The sequence below is a fragment of the Myotis lucifugus genome, unplaced genomic scaffold, assembly GCF_000147115.1.
Source record: "Myotis lucifugus unplaced genomic scaffold, Myoluc2.0 scaffold_160, whole genome shotgun sequence".
NCBI lineage: Eukaryota > Metazoa > Chordata > Mammalia > Chiroptera > Vespertilionidae > Myotis > Myotis lucifugus.
Genome location: NW_005871208.1, coordinates 1224962 through 1242138, shown reverse-complemented (window position 1 = coordinate 1242138; position 17177 = coordinate 1224962). Strand labels below are relative to the sequence as shown.

The following is a 17177-nucleotide window of genomic DNA, read 5'->3' as shown; positions in this document are numbered from 1 at the left end:
AGAGAAAGACAGTTGTCTGCCTCGCCCTGGTTTCCTCTGGACTCCCTTCTCCAGGAAACTCCTCTGTCACATTTTCTTTGCCACTGACATCTCCTCTCTTCCATCTCTCTGCCTTAGTCTTTCTTAATGTAGAATCGGGATTCTAGAATCTAGCCCATCCTCTGCCTCTGTACCAAGAGACCTCTTAACTGGGCCTCCCTTCCCTGAATCCTTCTCCTTGCAGTGGAAGGATTTTTTCTCAAAGGTAACCCCCATCCTCATACTGCCCCTTCCATGCCCTGGTTTAGGGAGTTATTTGGCCATGTGCTCCATGGGTACATATGATTGAAGGCCCACTGAGAGACCTGTCTCCTGTGAGAGCAACTCCAGCTCAGGGGAAACATCTGGTTATACATTGTACCTTGCATGGTCCCTGCAGATTTTACAGCTAGGAGTACCCCTGCAGGCTTCTCCCATCAAGGAAGGCATTTGTGCTGTTAATATGTGAGCTCTTGTCCTTGTTCAGACCTCGCCTCCATGTTTCCCGTGTCTCACCAATAAACTTATAAAACTCATGCAGGAACAGGATGCTTCTCTCTCCTAAGGGAATCCTCATCTCAGGCCTCATGGAGGTCAATGACCTGGAGCCTGGGGCATCTGAGGTCCAGTGTGTTCCAAAGAGTCCCAAAGTATCTTTAGATCTGAGTGAGAGAGATCCTTGCACAACTGCCAGATCTCACCATCACCTCTACTGAATTTTGTGATGCTCAGGATTCATCTCTGTTCCCCATCACCCCAGCAGATGCACCTTCTAAGTCATGCTTTCCTCAGACCAACGCTCCAGTGAATGGGTAATCTTTAAGACCATTTAGATTGTCAGCAAGGATAGGGAGCCAATACTTGTGGCAAGATTTCAAACTGGTCAAGAGGTAGCAGAAGGCCAGTTTCAGAAGCCTGGGCTCCAGTTATGTCATTCCAGAAAAGGCCAAAGGTAGATTTTCTTTAATGTAATAACCAATGTTCTCTTGGTCCTTGTTGCCGTTTCAGTGGGTTGAGTATGGATGTGAATGTATAAGTGTCTGAGTTGTGTTTAAACATAGGGCCATCTCTGTTACACACACCACTCAGCTTCTAAAACATTCTGTGCTCAGTACACTTCTCATGGGTCCCGGGCCATGCTGCTGCTGCTGCTGCCAGGATGCAACATGAACAAAAGGCAAGTGAGAGGCTGGACCACGTTCAGGCTGTGCTCACAGAGGCATCTGAACAGGATCACGGTGGGTCCAGAGGGAGTCCTAAACTTCAAGTCAATAGCTTTGAATTCAGATTCAGATTCTGCAAGTAACTGGGGATCATGAGCACAGCTTGCAATCAGTTGGAGCCTCATTTCTTTAGCTATAAAAATGGCGGAATAGTACCCCCAGATCATTGTAAGGCTAAAGTAAGACAATATGAGGATGTCTTGTGCAATGCCTGGTACAAAGTTCATGATTAATAAAGGTTAGTGGAAACAGAATCTTGTCCTCAATCTTTTTGGTTCAAAGACTTGACTTCAGAAAAGGGAACCTTGGAACACTGTTGGTGGGATTGTATATTGGTAAAATTAAAAACAGAGTTGCCATATGATCCAGCAATTCCACTTCTGGGTATTTATCCAAAGAAAACAAAAACACTAATTCGAAAAGATATATGCACACTTATGCTCATTGCAGCTGTACTAGTAATAGCCAAGACATGAAAACAACCTAGATGTCCATCAATGGTGAATGGATAAAGAAGATATGGTTGCCCTAACCGGTTTGGCTCAGTGGATAGAGCGTCGGCCTGAGGACTCAAAGGTCCCAGGTTCAATTCCTGTCAAGGGCATGTACCTTGGTTGCGCGCACATCCCCAGTGGGGAGTGTGCAGGAGGCAGCTGATCGGTGTTTCTCTCTCATTGATGTTTCTAACTCTCTATCCTTCTCCCTTCCTCTCTGTAAAAAATCAATAAAATATATTTTAAAAAAATAAAAATAAATAAAAAAAGAAGATATGGCACGTGCACATGTGCACACACACACAATGGAATATTATTCAGCAATAAAAAAGAATGAAATCTTGCCATTTGCAATAATATGGATGGACCTAGAGGGTATTATGCTGAATGAAATAAGTCAGAGAAAGACAAATACCATTATGACCTCACTTACATGTGAAACCTAACAAAATAAAACAATGAATAAACAAGACAGAAACAGACTCATAAAGAACAAGCTGATGGTTGCCAAAGGGGAGGGGTGGGGGGGGTGTGGGTATTAAAAAAAAAACACATGAGGGGAAGAAAGAACATGAATCAGCCACAAGCTGCATTGTAGATGTGCTACAGGTAAAAAAACAACAAAAAGCAAAATTTAACTTCATTAGCTCACTGAAAGAGGTATTTAGCTGCTAGCAAAGCAATTCATAAAATTCAAACTTTAAAGAGAACATATTATAAACTAGAGGCCCGGTGCACGAAATTCGTGCATAGGTAGGGTCCCTAGGCCTGGCCGACGATCAGGGCCAATTGGGGCCTTCCTTTCCCTGACTGCGGCTGCTGGCCAGGGCTTTCCTTCATTCTGCACTGCCCCCTGGTCAGTGCATGTCATAGTGAGCGGTCGAACACTCGGTCAGTCGAATTCCCAAGGAGACAATTTGCATATTAAGCTTTTATTATATAGGATAATATGCCAGTTGACTTATTGCCCAAAGGAGAACTGGTTGGCAGAATAACTAGTCTCAGGGAATACACTCTTGGAGCCAATGAAGAAATTGTGGTCAACTCAATGAATGTTACTGTCATCTATCATGTACATGGCATGAGTTAGTGCCGGGGATACAGTGATATATAAACTTGGTCCATGCCCTTAATGGAGACATAACTATAAGAAATGTAACTGTCACAGTGAGATATTGGCAACAAAAGAAGATACTGAAGCAGAGGAGAGTGGGGCTCTTCAGGGAGGTCCTGGACAGAGGAGGTCCATGTGCAGCGTTTTCAGAGGATAAAGTTTATTGTCTAGACCAGTGGTCAGCAAACTGCGGCTTGGCAAACCGTGGCTCACGAGCCACATGCAGCTCTTTGGCCCCTTCAGTGTGGCTCTTCCACAAAATACCGGCTCTTCCACAAAATACCAACTTCTGCGCATGGGCCACGAAGTTTCAATCGCACTGTACGTGCACGCCCGCACATGGTATTTTGTGGAAGAGCCACACTCAAGGGGCCAAAGAGATGCATGTGGCTCGCGAGCCATGGTTTGCTGACCACGGGCCTAGACTAAAGGAGGGAGTGGGCATTGTAGCCAAAAGCACTAGCATAGTGACAATAGGTCAGATTGCCGGGGTGTAAGGTGGAAGGTGAGGAGGGTTGGCAGGTGGAGAGGGAGGGTAGCACCTGGAGCTGGCTCCCCAGGAAGCAGCCACATAAGAGAGGCCCTTTCAAGTCTGCTGAGGAGCTGGGATCTTGTGTTGTAGAGCTTGTGGGAGAAGCTAACATCTTGGGTATCAGATGGACCCAGGTTTCAGTCCTCCTCTGCCACTTATGAACTGTGATTTAGGCAAGATATTTCTGCTTCACAAGCCTCAGTTTTCCCATCTATAAAAAGGGGTTAATAATAGTAGTTCGTCATAAAGTTGTCATGAGAATTAAATTTAATGAAAGAATATATGAAAATTATTTAATTCAGTGAATGGCACATAGTATACTATTAAACCACTAGAGGCCCGATGCATGAAGATTCGTGCAAGAATAGGCCTTCCTTCCCCTGGCTGCCAGCACCACCTTCTCTCCGGCCCGGAGCCACCTTTCCACCTTTGCTCCGGTTCGGAGCTGCCTTCTGCCTTCGTGCACTGCCCAGAGGCCCGGAGTGACTGGGCAGGGCGGAATGCCTGCGTCATCGCCATGGTGACGATGCAAGCATCCCAGCCCAACTGCCGCCATCTTTGTCATGAAGTGATGGTCAATTTGCATATTCCATCTTTATTAGATAGGATTGTTATTATCATCACTCTTCGTATTACTAGGATAGAGTATTCTTTCAACAGCTAAGTGAGAAGGGAAGTAGATAAGATCTAATAGTGATCAGAAGATTATGTGATGGACATGTATTAAGGATAAAAAGCATTGGCTACTAAGAGATATTTCTACCCTCCAACTTCTATGCTTCGATTCAGATGATTAACATTGACTGCCTCAATGACAAACCCTGAAATCTCATGGCTTAACTTGATATTTCTCACTCATAGTCCAAGGCAGGTTGGGGCAGCTCTCCTACATGGTTCTCCCAGTGGGTGTCTCAGGAACCTGGCTCTTCTCTCTTGTAGCCCCACTACATGGCCCACATGGCCTGCAAAGCTACAGCAACAGGGGAAAGAATAGAGGAGGCACATGGGCTAACTGCCTCACCCTAGAAGTTTCCTATATTTAAACACACAACATCTAAAAATATGAAGATCTAAGTATAATAAATATACTGTGGCTCTAGCTGGTTTGGCTCAGTGGATAGAGCGTCAGCCTGTGGACTGAAAGCTCCCAGGTTCTATTCTGGTCAAGGACACATTCCTGGGTTGTGGGCTCGATCCCCAGTAGCAGGTGTGCAGGAGGCAGTCGATCAATGATTCTCTCTCATCATTGGTGTTTTTATCTCCCTCTCCCTTTCTCTCTGAAATCAATAAAGAAATATATTTTTAAAAATATACTGTGTAGTCTGATCAATACCACTCACATTTAACTGGACCAAATCCCCCACTGAACTTCAAAGGAGGCTGGGAAACAAGGAGGAGAACAAGGACACTTGGTGAGCACCAACAGTTTTGGGCACAACCTTTTCCTGGGAAGATACCAACATCAGTTACCAGCCTGAGAATTCTTTCTCTTTGAGCAGAGCTGGGACGATGCTGGCACATGCTCTCAAGTCCAGGCAAACACCCTCCCTTTGGTTTTGATAGGGTATCCCTGGGCATATTGCCATAAACCAGATCAGACTGCACAGTATATTTATTACACTTAGATCTTCATGTTTTTAGATGTTGTAAGTATGTTTAAATATAGGAAACTTAAATTGATTTAATGGTGAAATGGAGATAACTTGCTCAGTGTTTCTTAAAGTATATATTCCCCTCTTTCTGATACTAAAACAGCCTTCCTTTATTTTCTTCTCTAGTTTTTTTAAAAACATAATTGATTTATAAATATACAGTGTTATATACTCATATTAGAGAGTGCAAAACTATTAAAGGTAGAAAAAAATAACCCTTATTCACACTCCCACTTCCAGTCCCTGTGTGTGGAAAACACTGACTTTGGCAGCACCCTTTGCATAGCAGAAAGCACTAAGCATGTTAATGAATCTAAAAAGTCTTGCAATAAGTCACTGGTTTAATGTTTTTCAACCCATCATGGAATCCACCCGTACACATTTCCCAAGAGCTAGAGTTCCAGGGCAAAAAAACCCAATATAACAAGCAATGCATTTGCAAACCCTCACTGACAGGGGTTTTCTCCATCTTACATGGCTGAGCTGTGGTGTCAGAGGGTTGCTTTCACCCAGAACGAGTGCAGAGGCGGTCACCAGGCCGAGGTCACACAGCAAGCTGCTGTCAGAGGCAGGTGCAGTGCGGAGCCCTCCTCTCAGACTCCAGCCACCTTTTGATCTGCCCACACATCTGATGCCTCTGGAACCTGGATGTGTCACTTCTTTCTCCTCATAATCTGTGAGGAAGGTGAGCCCAGGTTGAGGGTAGTGAGGAATTCCTGATTCATGCAGCCAGTCAACCTTTCATGGGAAGATAAGAAAAGGTCATCTTACCTGTTCCCTAATCCTGGGCAGAAGTGGGGAGGTCCTAGGCAGATGGCTGTCTCAGCTCCTTAGAAAGTTTCCAGAAAAAAGGAGACTTCAGAGGCTCCCTTTGACAGCCAATCTTATGTAAGCTTCCCCTGTTCCAATTTTAATCCACTTCTTACTTTTGTATTATCAATGACCAGAATTAATAAACCCTTCCGGCTTGCAGAAAAAAAAACTGGCTAAAATTATGGGTCAAGGGGGAAAAAATCTTATGAAATAATGGAAAACATAACCTTCAGCTTCTTAAAGGGCCTGCTGGTCACCCAGGCTTACTGCCATTGCTCCTCCACTCCTCAGACAGCACAGAAAGCCCATCCTCTTCCCCATGCAGGACACCCTAGACTCCTCTATCTGCTCATCTGTGGCTGGTGCCAACTCCATTATTCACCGATGCCCCTACAGCCTTGTTCTCCATGAGGTAAACACCTTGGTGGTTATTATGCTCTGTGATTGGTTCAGTAGAGGCTGAGTCAGCCAATTACCCCCAGGTACCTTCTGACTACTCCATGAGGGCCCTGCAGAGAGCCCAGGCTCCAAGGTCTAACAGAGGGCACAGCAATGAGCCTCGTCCTAAGTACCAATCTCTTTCACACTCATCCTGAGTGTCCCTGGTGCCAAAGCCTGGGATGAGCATGGGGGGAGCAGGGGAAGGGAGGATTAATCTAGGGACCTGTCAATCTGATGGGGGAACTGGGACACATACCGAGGACCAGACTGAGAATAGAATGATGAAGTAGAAACCTACCTGGGGCTGTTTCTGAGAGAAGAATTGAAGGCAACTTAGGTTGGAGAAAAGGAAATTGGGCCAGAATCAAAGAAGGATACTCCTATGCTTATATGGAATGAAGTTCTAGAATCTGGTTCTTAATTTCAGATCTGAAGAGTCTTCCTCTGCCCTTCTTGGCCTTGTTCTTAATAGGTGGTCATATTTTGATCCATAATCAGAGACACAAGGGCAGGAAATGTCCTGATCAGAGGTTCCTTGGATTGGATAAATATCCCTCTCCTCTTATTAAAGAACTCAGAACTACCTCCCCCCGCCCCCCCCCCCCCAAAAAACCAACAACCTCAGGAAAGACCATCTTCCTAAGCTTTCCCAGGCCATCTTCTTCCCACCCCCCAGCTAGTATCTCCCCACTCTTATTCCAGAAATGTTTTTCTGGAGAAACATGTTAGCTCTGAACCCAAGTCACCCCAGCACTTGTGACCAAGGCTGTCAGTGACCTAAGTCTCTCACTGTGTCCTGCCCCCGTCCCCCCCCAAGCAGACTGAGAGTTCCTTGCAGATGGGACGGAAGTCTCAACTCTCCCGGCTTCCTTCCCATACTCAGGGCGGAGCCATCCTCCTCCAGACCCCAAAGAAAGCAGCAGGGGACAGGCTAAAGATGATTCGCTGGAATATTCTTGACCCGGGTCATGTCCTGAAGCAGAACCGGCCTGGACGCCTGCTTCCCTGATCCTCTCTCTTCCCCCCACACATCCAGAGCCGCCAGACCCGCTGGAAGCTTCCACAGGAGATGTTGGCTGTGATAACCCCAGTAATTGGATGGCAGCAAGTGGCGATAAGGCAGCTAAATTATTATAATGCAGGAGGTGAGCAAAGCAAATGCAGGGTTCTGGGGCATTTTATGGGGGGTTTATGGGGGGTTCAGGGAGGAAGAGACAAAAATCTCAGATAGGGGATGGTAATTTCCTAAATGAAGAACCCAAGAGGCCCCCAATGACCTAAATAATGTTTCAGACCTACAAATTAGGCTGACTCCATCCAGCAGGCCCGCGCTATTTAAGGGGTGAGCCAGGATAGAAGGTCCAGTGCCCTCTGCTCCCTCTCCTGCCTCCTGCCGCCCCGCGCCCCACAGCACATCCTGCAACCATGAGCCGGCAGCTGCACTCTTTCCCCGGCAGCGAGCGCCTGGGCTTCAGTGGCTGCTCAGCAGTCATCTCAGGCAGGATGAGCAGCAGCTCCGCCTCCTTCAGGGCTGGCGTCAAGGGCACCACCGCCTTCGGCAGCAGGAGCCTCTTCAGCCTGGGGGGCGGCAGGCGCCTGGCTCTGAGCGCCTCCGCGGGGCGGAGCGGCGCCTTCGCGCTGAGCCACTGTTCGGGCACTGGCGGCCGCCTGGGGGGCTTTGTGGGCACGGTCTTTGGCAGCGCCGGGCTGGGCCCTGCGTGTCCCTCTGTGTGCCCGCCAGGTGGCATCCCCCAGGTCACCGTCAACAAGAGCCTCCTGGCCCCCCTCAACGTGGAGCTGGACCCCAAGATTCAGAAAGTGCGTGTCCAGGAGCGGGAGCAGATCAAGGCGCTGAACAACAAGTTCGCCTCTTTCATTGACAAGGTGGGTCCTGGGACACGTTCCTGCGTTGGTAACCGCTGTACACAGGGACGCTCCCTCTGCCACTGACAGCTGCGTGGGAACTTGGGCAAGTTAGCTAGTCCTCTGAGCCTCCCTTTCCTTATCTGTGAAGTGGGCACAGGAGTGGCTCTTACCCAGTAGGGTTGTGATGAGGATGATTGGTTGTCTTTCGAACAGTGGCAGGCATTCACTCCCCATAAACCAAAGCTTCATTCCTTCTTTGCGGGAGAAGACCCTGGGAAGGGGGTTGGTGTCTGGGGCAGGAGGAGAGTGGAATGGCCATCTGAGGGCTCTCAATGTCAGACAAGAGGGTGGGGACACACATTCAGGACAGGGTCACTAGTGGGACAGAGGCCAGTGGGTGTCACAGGACATGATGCTTGGTGAGTGGGGAAGGACTTGGAAGGTAAGAAGTGGGATACAGTTGTAAGCTAGGATGGTTTTTAGAGGAGACGTTTGAAAAGGCCCAGAAATTTGAAGGGTGAGCCTGAGGGAGAATATTTAGAAAGAGGGCATGTCAAGTTATATGTGTGTGTTCTGTATGTGTGTGGAGGGTACCCAGAAATCCGGGTGATAGGAAAGATATCTCTGGAGATTCTGAGCTAGTGACCCGAATGAATGGGGAGGAGATGGGGAATGGGCTTCTCTTCTCTCCAACTGGAGCAGAAGGTCTAGGGCGTGAGTGATGGGGACATAATACTAACAATCGCTGACACGCCTCAGTGCCTGGTGCTGTCCCAAGTGGTTCTTGTTTATCAACGTGCAAACCATGATTCTGTTATCCTTCTGCCACGCAGATGAGGAAACTCAGACAGAGGAAGGCTAAGAAAGCGCCCCAGTTGCTAGAACAGGCAGCAGTAGAGCCTGTCCCTCACCACTATGCTCGGGAAGAGGAAAGAAGTAGTTAGAGGAGAGAAGACAGGAGTAGAAAACACAGAGCTACCATCCCATTTTCTTCCTCCAAGTGTGTTCTTCCCTAGCATATTTCCTTCTCTCCCCCAAGCTAAAGAGATAGGTGAGAAGAGGAATGCTGGTGAGGAGCGGAGTGCCTGAGCTTATTTAGCCCCCAAAATGTGAAACCTTTGGTCGAGTAGGAAAGAAGCTTGTAAAGATGTCATAGCCCACTCTGAAAACCAAAGAAACAAGCCAATCAAGAGCCATTTAGGCTGTACAAGAGACAGAACATACTAACCATGGGAGTGACTTTCCAATGCCATCCCCCCGTCATTGTTTCTCTCCTGCCTCCCATTTCCTTCCACTCTGAAAACACCAGCATTTATAGCAAAAGAAGCTCCCTCAATCACATGATAACCATGGTGGCAGTTACAGCATTGCTTAAGAACACTTCCTGATTTCTCTTAGACTGGATCTTATTTCTTGTCCTAGAGACCCAGATAGGCATGATCCCCCCCGGACTGAATCTACTCTCTAATGAGACTTGCTCTTTCCTGCCCCACCCCCACACTAGAATGACTGCATCTGATTTCTGGAGCCCTCTCCCCACTTTTGAGAGTCAACAGCATGGGGATTCTGGGTCATGACCATCTTTGGGTTCCAGGTGCGGTTCCTGGAGCAGCAGAACCAGGTGTTGGAGACCAAGTGGAGCCTGCTACAGCAGCTGGATGTGAACAGCTGCAGAAAGAACCTGGAGCCCGTGTACGAGGGCTACATCAGCAGCCTGCGGAAGCAGCTGGAGACGCTGTCGGGGGACAGGGTGAGGCTGGACTCGGAGCTGAGGAACATGCAGGATTTGGTGGAGGACTACAAGAACAGGTGAGTGGAAAGGCAGAGGTTATGCCCCTGGAGGGTCTTGATTACAGATGAGGTTTTGATTTGGACCTTTTGTTGATCCTATTGCAATTTTCTTTCTCGTAAGGGAGGGAGAGAGATTCAGACAGGAGGACAACTATTTCATAACATAAGTTGTTAAAAAGAAGTTTTCAATTATCTTTTGAATAACACACATGAAATCTGAGATAAATAATATAATTTGTTTTCTGTGTTTTATCCAGTGTAATTAGAAAAATCTGGCAGTTTTAGAAAATATCGCATTCCCATTCACTAACATTACTACTTCAGGCCTCCAACAAGACTTTTCTTCCTGGCAGTCAGTGATTTGCCTTAGCAAGTAATAAAAGCTGAAAAGATGTGCTCATGTTAAAGTGTATGAAAAAAGCCATATTCTAGCATTAATTATTTTCTCCAACATTCTATGTTGTTTGCTCTCACAATTGTCCTATCATATATTCTTTGACAATAGTAAAGGATGAGATAGTGAGAACTTTAAGTGGAATGATCAATACTCTTACCTCCCCAATCCACAATATATCTGTATTAAGAACATCTCACCCCATACAAACACCTGTTCCCAAGACCTTGCTGCACCTGGAACAGGGTATGTATAGGAAACAGGTGGGATAAGGTTTTGTTTGGTGTCTGTGAGGTTTTGCATGCTGGGCTAGTGCACATTACTAAGGTGCCAGATGGAGGAGGGTCCATCTTTCTGCTGTCTCAGGGAGGGGCAGCTATGAAAGGGAGGTGGGACAGTGGGACCTGCATGACATCTCCCTCATAGATCTCCCCGGCAGATCTATCTTAGGGCAGACGGCATATGAACTAAGGAGCTAGAAATTGATTCCTTTAGCCTGTCCTTGTCACATTCCCATGAGGAAGGCTATGCATGCCCCAGGGGTACATGACCTCAGTTTGAAGACCACTGCCCCGCAGCTCTCAGCACAGAGGTGATCACTAACTGCTTAGTGAGCATTTGCAGAACTGAATTATCCAGTGGCTGTGCTCTCTCCTTTCTCTTGCTCCACGCAGGTACGAGGTGGAGATTAACAGACGCACAACTGCTGAGAATGAGTTTGTGATGCTCAAGAAGGTAAGGGGAGCAGGAAGGGATGGAGGAAGCCTAGAGGGCTCTCTGAGGACTTGGCTGAGGAAAAGGAACCTTAGTCCCTTGGGCAGGGATGACTGGGATTCTAATTTTCCTGCTCTTTTCACCAAGTCTTTTATATGCTGCACCCAGAATCCATCCGTTTGAAACCCCAGCATTTGTTACCCTTCTGGTGCACCATTGCACTGCATATTAGTTGGCTTGCTCTTAGGGATGGGGCCTCCCTGAGAAGCATGGGGTAGGGGAGTGGAGAGAGTAGGGAACCTGAGGCTTCTTATGGCAGGAAGGGAGGAAGAAAGGGAGGGAAGATGAGAGGGAGGTGGGTCAGCTGGCTGCTCTCTGTGTTCCCCAGGACGTGGATGCTGCCTACATGAACAAGGTTGAGCTCCAGGCCAAGGTGGACTCCTTGACAGATGAGATAAAATTCTTCAAGTGCCTCTACGAAGGGGTAAGGACCTCACTGACCTCCTTTGCGTGGTCTGCTCCTCTTACAAGTGGCTTCTGGCCCTTGGCCCAGATTGTTGTGTGGACCAAAGGCTGGCAGAGAAGCCTTTCAACTCGGTGCAGCTGAGGTCCTACTATGTGCTGAACTATGAGATGGGTTTTGCGGAAACCATGATGGAGAAAAAATTATTCTTGTCTTCCAGGAATTTGCAGTCTCAGAGATCTGAGCTGTGCTAAAGCATGAGGGGCCTAGAGAAGGGAAGGTCATTGGCAACTCCCTAGAGCACTCTGAGTTTAGACTTGATTGCATGGGTGGAGGGTGGATGTTGCTGCAGAGTGTGAAATAGGGGTGGGAGCAGTCCTGAGTCCATGGTGGAGAGGATGGTCCCACACAGGCTGAAAGCCCAATGCGTGCATCTCACACCCCGCAGACACTGGCACTGCTGGGCTCTGCTAAGGAAGGGCAGAAAGGGACAGCGACAGTTTTACCAGGGAGGATCAGGAGACATGCTCCCCTCAGGGGGAGCCTTTAACTGGCTCCACTCCCCTAATTGTTCCCAGGAGATCGCTCAGATCCAGTCGCACATCAGTGACACATCTGTCATCCTGTCCATGGACAACAACCGGGACCTGAACCTGGACAGCATCATTGACGAGGTCCGTGCCCAGTACGAGGAGATTGCCTTGAAGAGCAAGGCGGAGGCTGAGGCCCTGTACCAGACCAAGGTGTGCCCAGTGACCACAGGTGCTGCCCTCTCATTATGTGTGCATGTATGTGCATGCATGTGTATTTAGGCTGGGTGGAGACCTCCTTTGTCTTGCAGTTGGGACTGTGGAAATGCCTCCCTTTGGATCAGGGAGGCCAACTGCAGTTAAAAAATTATTGATTCCAGAGAGGAAGAGAGAGGGAGAGAGAGAAACATCAATGATGAGAGAGAATCATTGATCGGCTGCCTCCTACATGCCCCGAACTAGGGATTGAGCCTGCAACCCAGGCATGTGCCCTTGACCAGAATCAAACCCAGGATCCTTCAGTCTGCAGGCAGATGCTCTATCCACTGAGCCAAACTGGCTAGAGCCCAACTGCAGCCTTGGCATGAGTTGGGGACATATATGGAGCTTAGCCCTCCCCCTGCCATGACCCTTACTGACAGCAGAGGCCACACCAGCCACAGTTCTGACATGACTCTGATACCATTTCTGTGGATAATCCAGATGCCTTGGCTTTTCTTCCTGTCCCTAACTTTGTCAAAATAAGGACAGGAAATTTGAACTCCACCAAGGCTCTCACATTTGCGAGCCCAAGGATTCTGCTGATGGGGCAGGACCTTTCTATCCAGAAGGAAAGAGCTGTCTTTCTCCTGCTCCTCTCCTTCCCTTCTGCCATCTCTCTCCCCTCCTCCCTCTTTCGATTCGATTGTGTCTATGATGCTTGGATAATGAGAATGGCATGTGGCCCTCCCTCTCCATGCTGAACACCCTAAAAGGTGGATGCTCAACTGTCCTGTGTTCCTCTTCTCTTGCTCCCAACTTCAGATCCAGGAGCTGCAGGTCACAGCGGGTCAGCATGGGGACGACCTCAACCTCACCAAGGCTGAGATCTCAGAGCTCAACCGCCTGATCCAGAGGATCCGCTCAGAGATAGCGAGTGTGAAGAAGCAGGTGGGTTCTATGCAATGAGTCAGCTACAGGGTTAACTGAACATCAATATCTATATAGGACCAAATATGGAAAAGGTCCTTCCTTCAGGCATTTGTAATTCATCAGGAGAGAATAGTCTGAGCCAATATGGAAGGAGGAAGCATCCACCCAGTGTGCTGCACACCCCCTAAGTCCTGTAGGAGTCCCCAGGGGCTGGAGCTGCCTGAGGGGGTGGGATTACACAGGGATGGGAGGCAGAAAGGAGAGGGGAAGAGGTGCCTTCAAAGCTGGGCAGTGGGGTTTAGACCCAGTGCAGTAGATAGAAGGAAGGCATTGGGAGGTTTCATGTGATGAATCTGCTGGAGGAAGGAGAATCGGGCAGTGGATGTTAGAGAAGAGCAGGGATTAAAAGCCTCCCACCCTCGCCTTGGCTTAGGGCTCTGCTCTGGGTTTGCCTGCCCCACTTCTGAGATGGGACATGTTTTTTTCTGGTCGGGCAGCTGGGTCCTAGGTGTCTCCGCTGTGGCTGTTAGCCACTCACCCAAAAAGCAATGGGTGTTTGCCTACCTGAATTGGGGGCCTACCTGATAGAGGAGAGTGACACCAGATGGACAGCAGGCCAGAATTCCACATGGCCTTAGGGTCAGCTGCTGTCCTTGGGGTGAAACAAATGTGATTCCAGAGAAAGGGACACACCAGAAAGAGGCCAGACACTTAGATCCCACCAAAACCTTAGCCAAGAGACCAGAACACACACTCTTGACTAAAGGCTCCAGAAGCTCCCCATCCCGTGCCACCCTCACCTCCCCAGCTTTCACATGGATGCCTCTGAGCCCCACCTACAGCTTCTTTCTGCAAGTTACATTTCCACCCAACCGCAGGTGTCTGTCAGCTTGTAAAACCTGCCAGTTATCGTTTAAGGCGTTGCCGTGTAGCATGATTGCCTGCAAAATTTTGGAGGCCAGACTCTCAGTGTTTATTGGACAGACATTTTATTAATAGGAACTCTATTAGTCCTCAATTTTTTTTTCATGATTTACAGGATCTCCCAAGACAGCCTTTACACTGTGAGGCAACATTGAGGTCAGCTACCCAGAGACTATTCTGGGTTGGCATTAGAATCATATAGCCCATGTTACAGACCAGGAGGGAGAGGGCAGGGGCCACGTGCCAGGTGCCCACCTTCTTGGTGCCCTTTCCCTCCTCCATCCTGTGGTAGAGATGCTCCACCTTCACATGCCACAGCATGAGTTAGGGTGCACTGTGCCTGAAGTCGGGGAAGGACAGATTCTCCTCTAGTGATGTGCAAAGGTGGAGGAACCAGGACAACCTCAAAGCATTTACTGTCAGTCAGGACCCAGTGAAGGGAGGTAGTCTGAGCAGGATCTCAGATGAATTCATCTGCCCCTCAGTGCTCCAACCTGGAGACGGCCATCGCTGATGCCGAGCAGCGGGGCGACTGTGCCTTGAAGGACGCCCGGGCCAAGCTGGATGAGCTGGAAGCTGCCCTGAACCAGGCCAAGGAGGAGCTGGCCCGGATGCTGCGCGAGTACCAGGAGCTGATGAGCACAAAGCTGGCCCTGGATGTGGAGATCGCCACCTACCGCAAGCTGCTGGAGGGCGAGGAGTGCCGGTGAGGGCCAGATATCTTTTGTCTGGACCAGTTATCGCTTTGCATTAGTAGGAAGATTGAAAGCAAACAGTTTGGTTTTGTTCAGGTCCTACTGAGGTAAAATCTTATAGAAAATGGGCTTTAACATGCTGCGTAGAAAAGACAGCAAGAAGTTAGACAGCAAGAAGAACTGAGTTATAAAATATCCCAAAGAAGTGGGAGCAGAGGAAGTACTGATTCAGCAACGTTTGAGAAACAGAGCATCACTTGGCCCTTCGTGGTGCAGGATGACCTCCAAGAGTCATTCACTTTCAAGGTCACTCTAGCAAAGTTGGGGCCCAGTGAGGATGTGCGCTCCTTCCTCTTATTTGTCTAAGACCAAGGGCATAACTAGAAGGCAGTGGGGGCACAATTATCTTACATATCAGGTAATCTCAAATCCACTTTGATGGAGTGCTGACTCCTTGTGGCAGATTTTTCATCTTGGTTCTCCATTTCTGAAGAGGCCCCGCTGGGGTGTATGGGAAGAAAAGTCTGGGATGGGGTAGAAGGTGGGATGTTCTGAGAGGAGAGGCTCATTCACAGGAGACTCCCTGGAACCTTGGGGTGATGGTTTACTGAGGGTTTATCTGTTTTTCTTCTTCCTCTTCAGGATGTCTGGTGAATATCCAAATTCTGTGAGCATCTGTAAGTACCTACAGGCCCAGTCCTGCCCTTGGTCACCTACCACAAGTCTAAGTTCCTTTAATTCCATGACACCAAAGAGAAGTCAGAATACTAGAGTGGGTCAGGGCCGACTTAGGGGCACAAAAAGGGAGCTGGCTTTAGTCACCAACGAGAAGCAGTGGATGGAGAAAAAGAATAATATCATGAAATACAAGTATAGCCTTAGAAAATCAAATAATACTCAACAGTGTATAATCCAAGAGTCTGTTGTAAGAATAATGCTTAATGGCTACATTATATTTCTACTGATGCCAGACCCAAAAAAAAGCCCTGAATGACAGCAAGAGGTTATTGAGGGAAACCTGAAAGGGAAATGATGAAAAAGAAAGCTAAAATCTCCTCCAGATTTAAAAACTAGAGAAAGCGAGGGGAGGTGCTGTCTTATGACAGGCAGAAACACCCTGGCAGTCCCAGGCCTCCAGGAAGGCCTTTCTTCCTATGGCCCTTCCTGTGGGCAAATTCACTGGTAGAACCTGCAGAAGCTTAAAGTCGGATAGTGACTGAGTGACACACCTAACAGGAAAAGGCCAAGTGCATCAAAAAGGACAGTGCTGATGAAAATCTTCCAGTTCACTAAAAATGTACACAGAGAGAATCTGTCTCAATGTGAAGCCACCATAGGGAAGAGAACTAAGGGAGGGCCCCGGATGATGGGGCTGGGTTCTCCTCTCGCCCATTGCAGCTGTCATCAGCAACACGGGAGCCGGAGCTGGAGGGGCTGGCTTCAGCATGGGCTTCGGCGCCTCCAGCAGTTACAGCTACAAACCTGGGGCCGAACTCAAAACCAAAGGCAGCTGTGGCAGCGAGTTCAAGGATCCCCTCACCAAAGCCTCCAGCAGCAGCTGTGCAACCAAAAAGAAGGCCTCCAGATGAAGGGCAGAAAGCTGCAGACCCCATCCATCTCTTCTCCCTCCGACCCTTCCCAAGTCAGGAAGTGCTGCCCCTGTAACCACAATCCCAGTCCCCTCCCCTCTCTCTGTGGTCCTGGGCTGGGTGACACGCCTGTGCGGGAAGTCCAGTCATGGGTGCGCTCAGCAACCTCCTCCTGGACCACCTCTCACTGGGTCGCTGCCCCAAATGCAGAGACAAGACGCAGACTCAGCACGCTTCCTTGTGGCCAGTTGCCAGCCCCTCTACCCCCATGTGCTTTCCTTGAGACTTCATTGCCCAGGGCCTCTTTGCCCTCTGGTTGGAGTCGTGTCCAGTTCTCTGCCTCCCCTGCAATAAACGCTCAATGCTGTTTGATTCTCAGTGTCAATCTGTTGTCCAGGATGCCAACATCTGCATGGCCCCTTCTAACTTCTCTTGGTCTAACTCTTGCTTTCCTGAGTCCCTGACACTGAAGCCTGGCTTCTCCATCGGGTTCTCAAAAGCACCCAGTGTTCCACACAACTGCCTCTCGTTGCTGGAGTGGTCAGTCCTTCTTTTCCTTCACCTCCTCGCTCTCTGGCCAACCTACCTGCCAATGCTCCCCCACAATGGCCCTTCTTCCTGCCAAGTCTTTCCACCCTACAGTTTGAGGCCTGCATGTATATATAATCGTATGGATGTGTCTGTATCTATTATGTACACATAGTAGTGGCTCACTGCACAAATCCTTAGTGAGGCAGGCATTGCTCAGGCACTGGGAATACTACAATGAACACACGGGCGCAGACCCTGTCCT

At 48.7% G+C, this 17177-nt stretch overlaps 1 protein-coding gene across 2 annotated transcripts; it reads left to right on the top strand.

Moving 5' to 3' along the window:
* Positions 1–7712: 7712 nt before the first annotated feature.
* Positions 7713–16744, top strand: LOC102435446 (keratin, type II cytoskeletal 72). Of its 2 annotated transcripts, XM_006095697.3 has the most exons (9): positions 7713–8171; positions 9748–9962; positions 11013–11073; positions 11441–11536; positions 12094–12258; positions 13069–13194; positions 14586–14806; positions 15438–15472; positions 16194–16744. In XM_006095697.3, the coding sequence occupies exons 1-9, from the start codon at positions 7713–7715 to the stop codon at positions 16382–16384; spliced, it is 1569 nt and encodes a 522-aa protein (XP_006095759.1). In that variant the 3' UTR covers positions 16385–16744. The 2 variants fall into 2 exon arrangements, with proteins under 2 accessions (XP_006095759.1, XP_023615444.1); XM_023759676.1 differs by lacking the exon at positions 13069–13194.
* Positions 16745–17177: the final 433 nt, after the last annotated feature.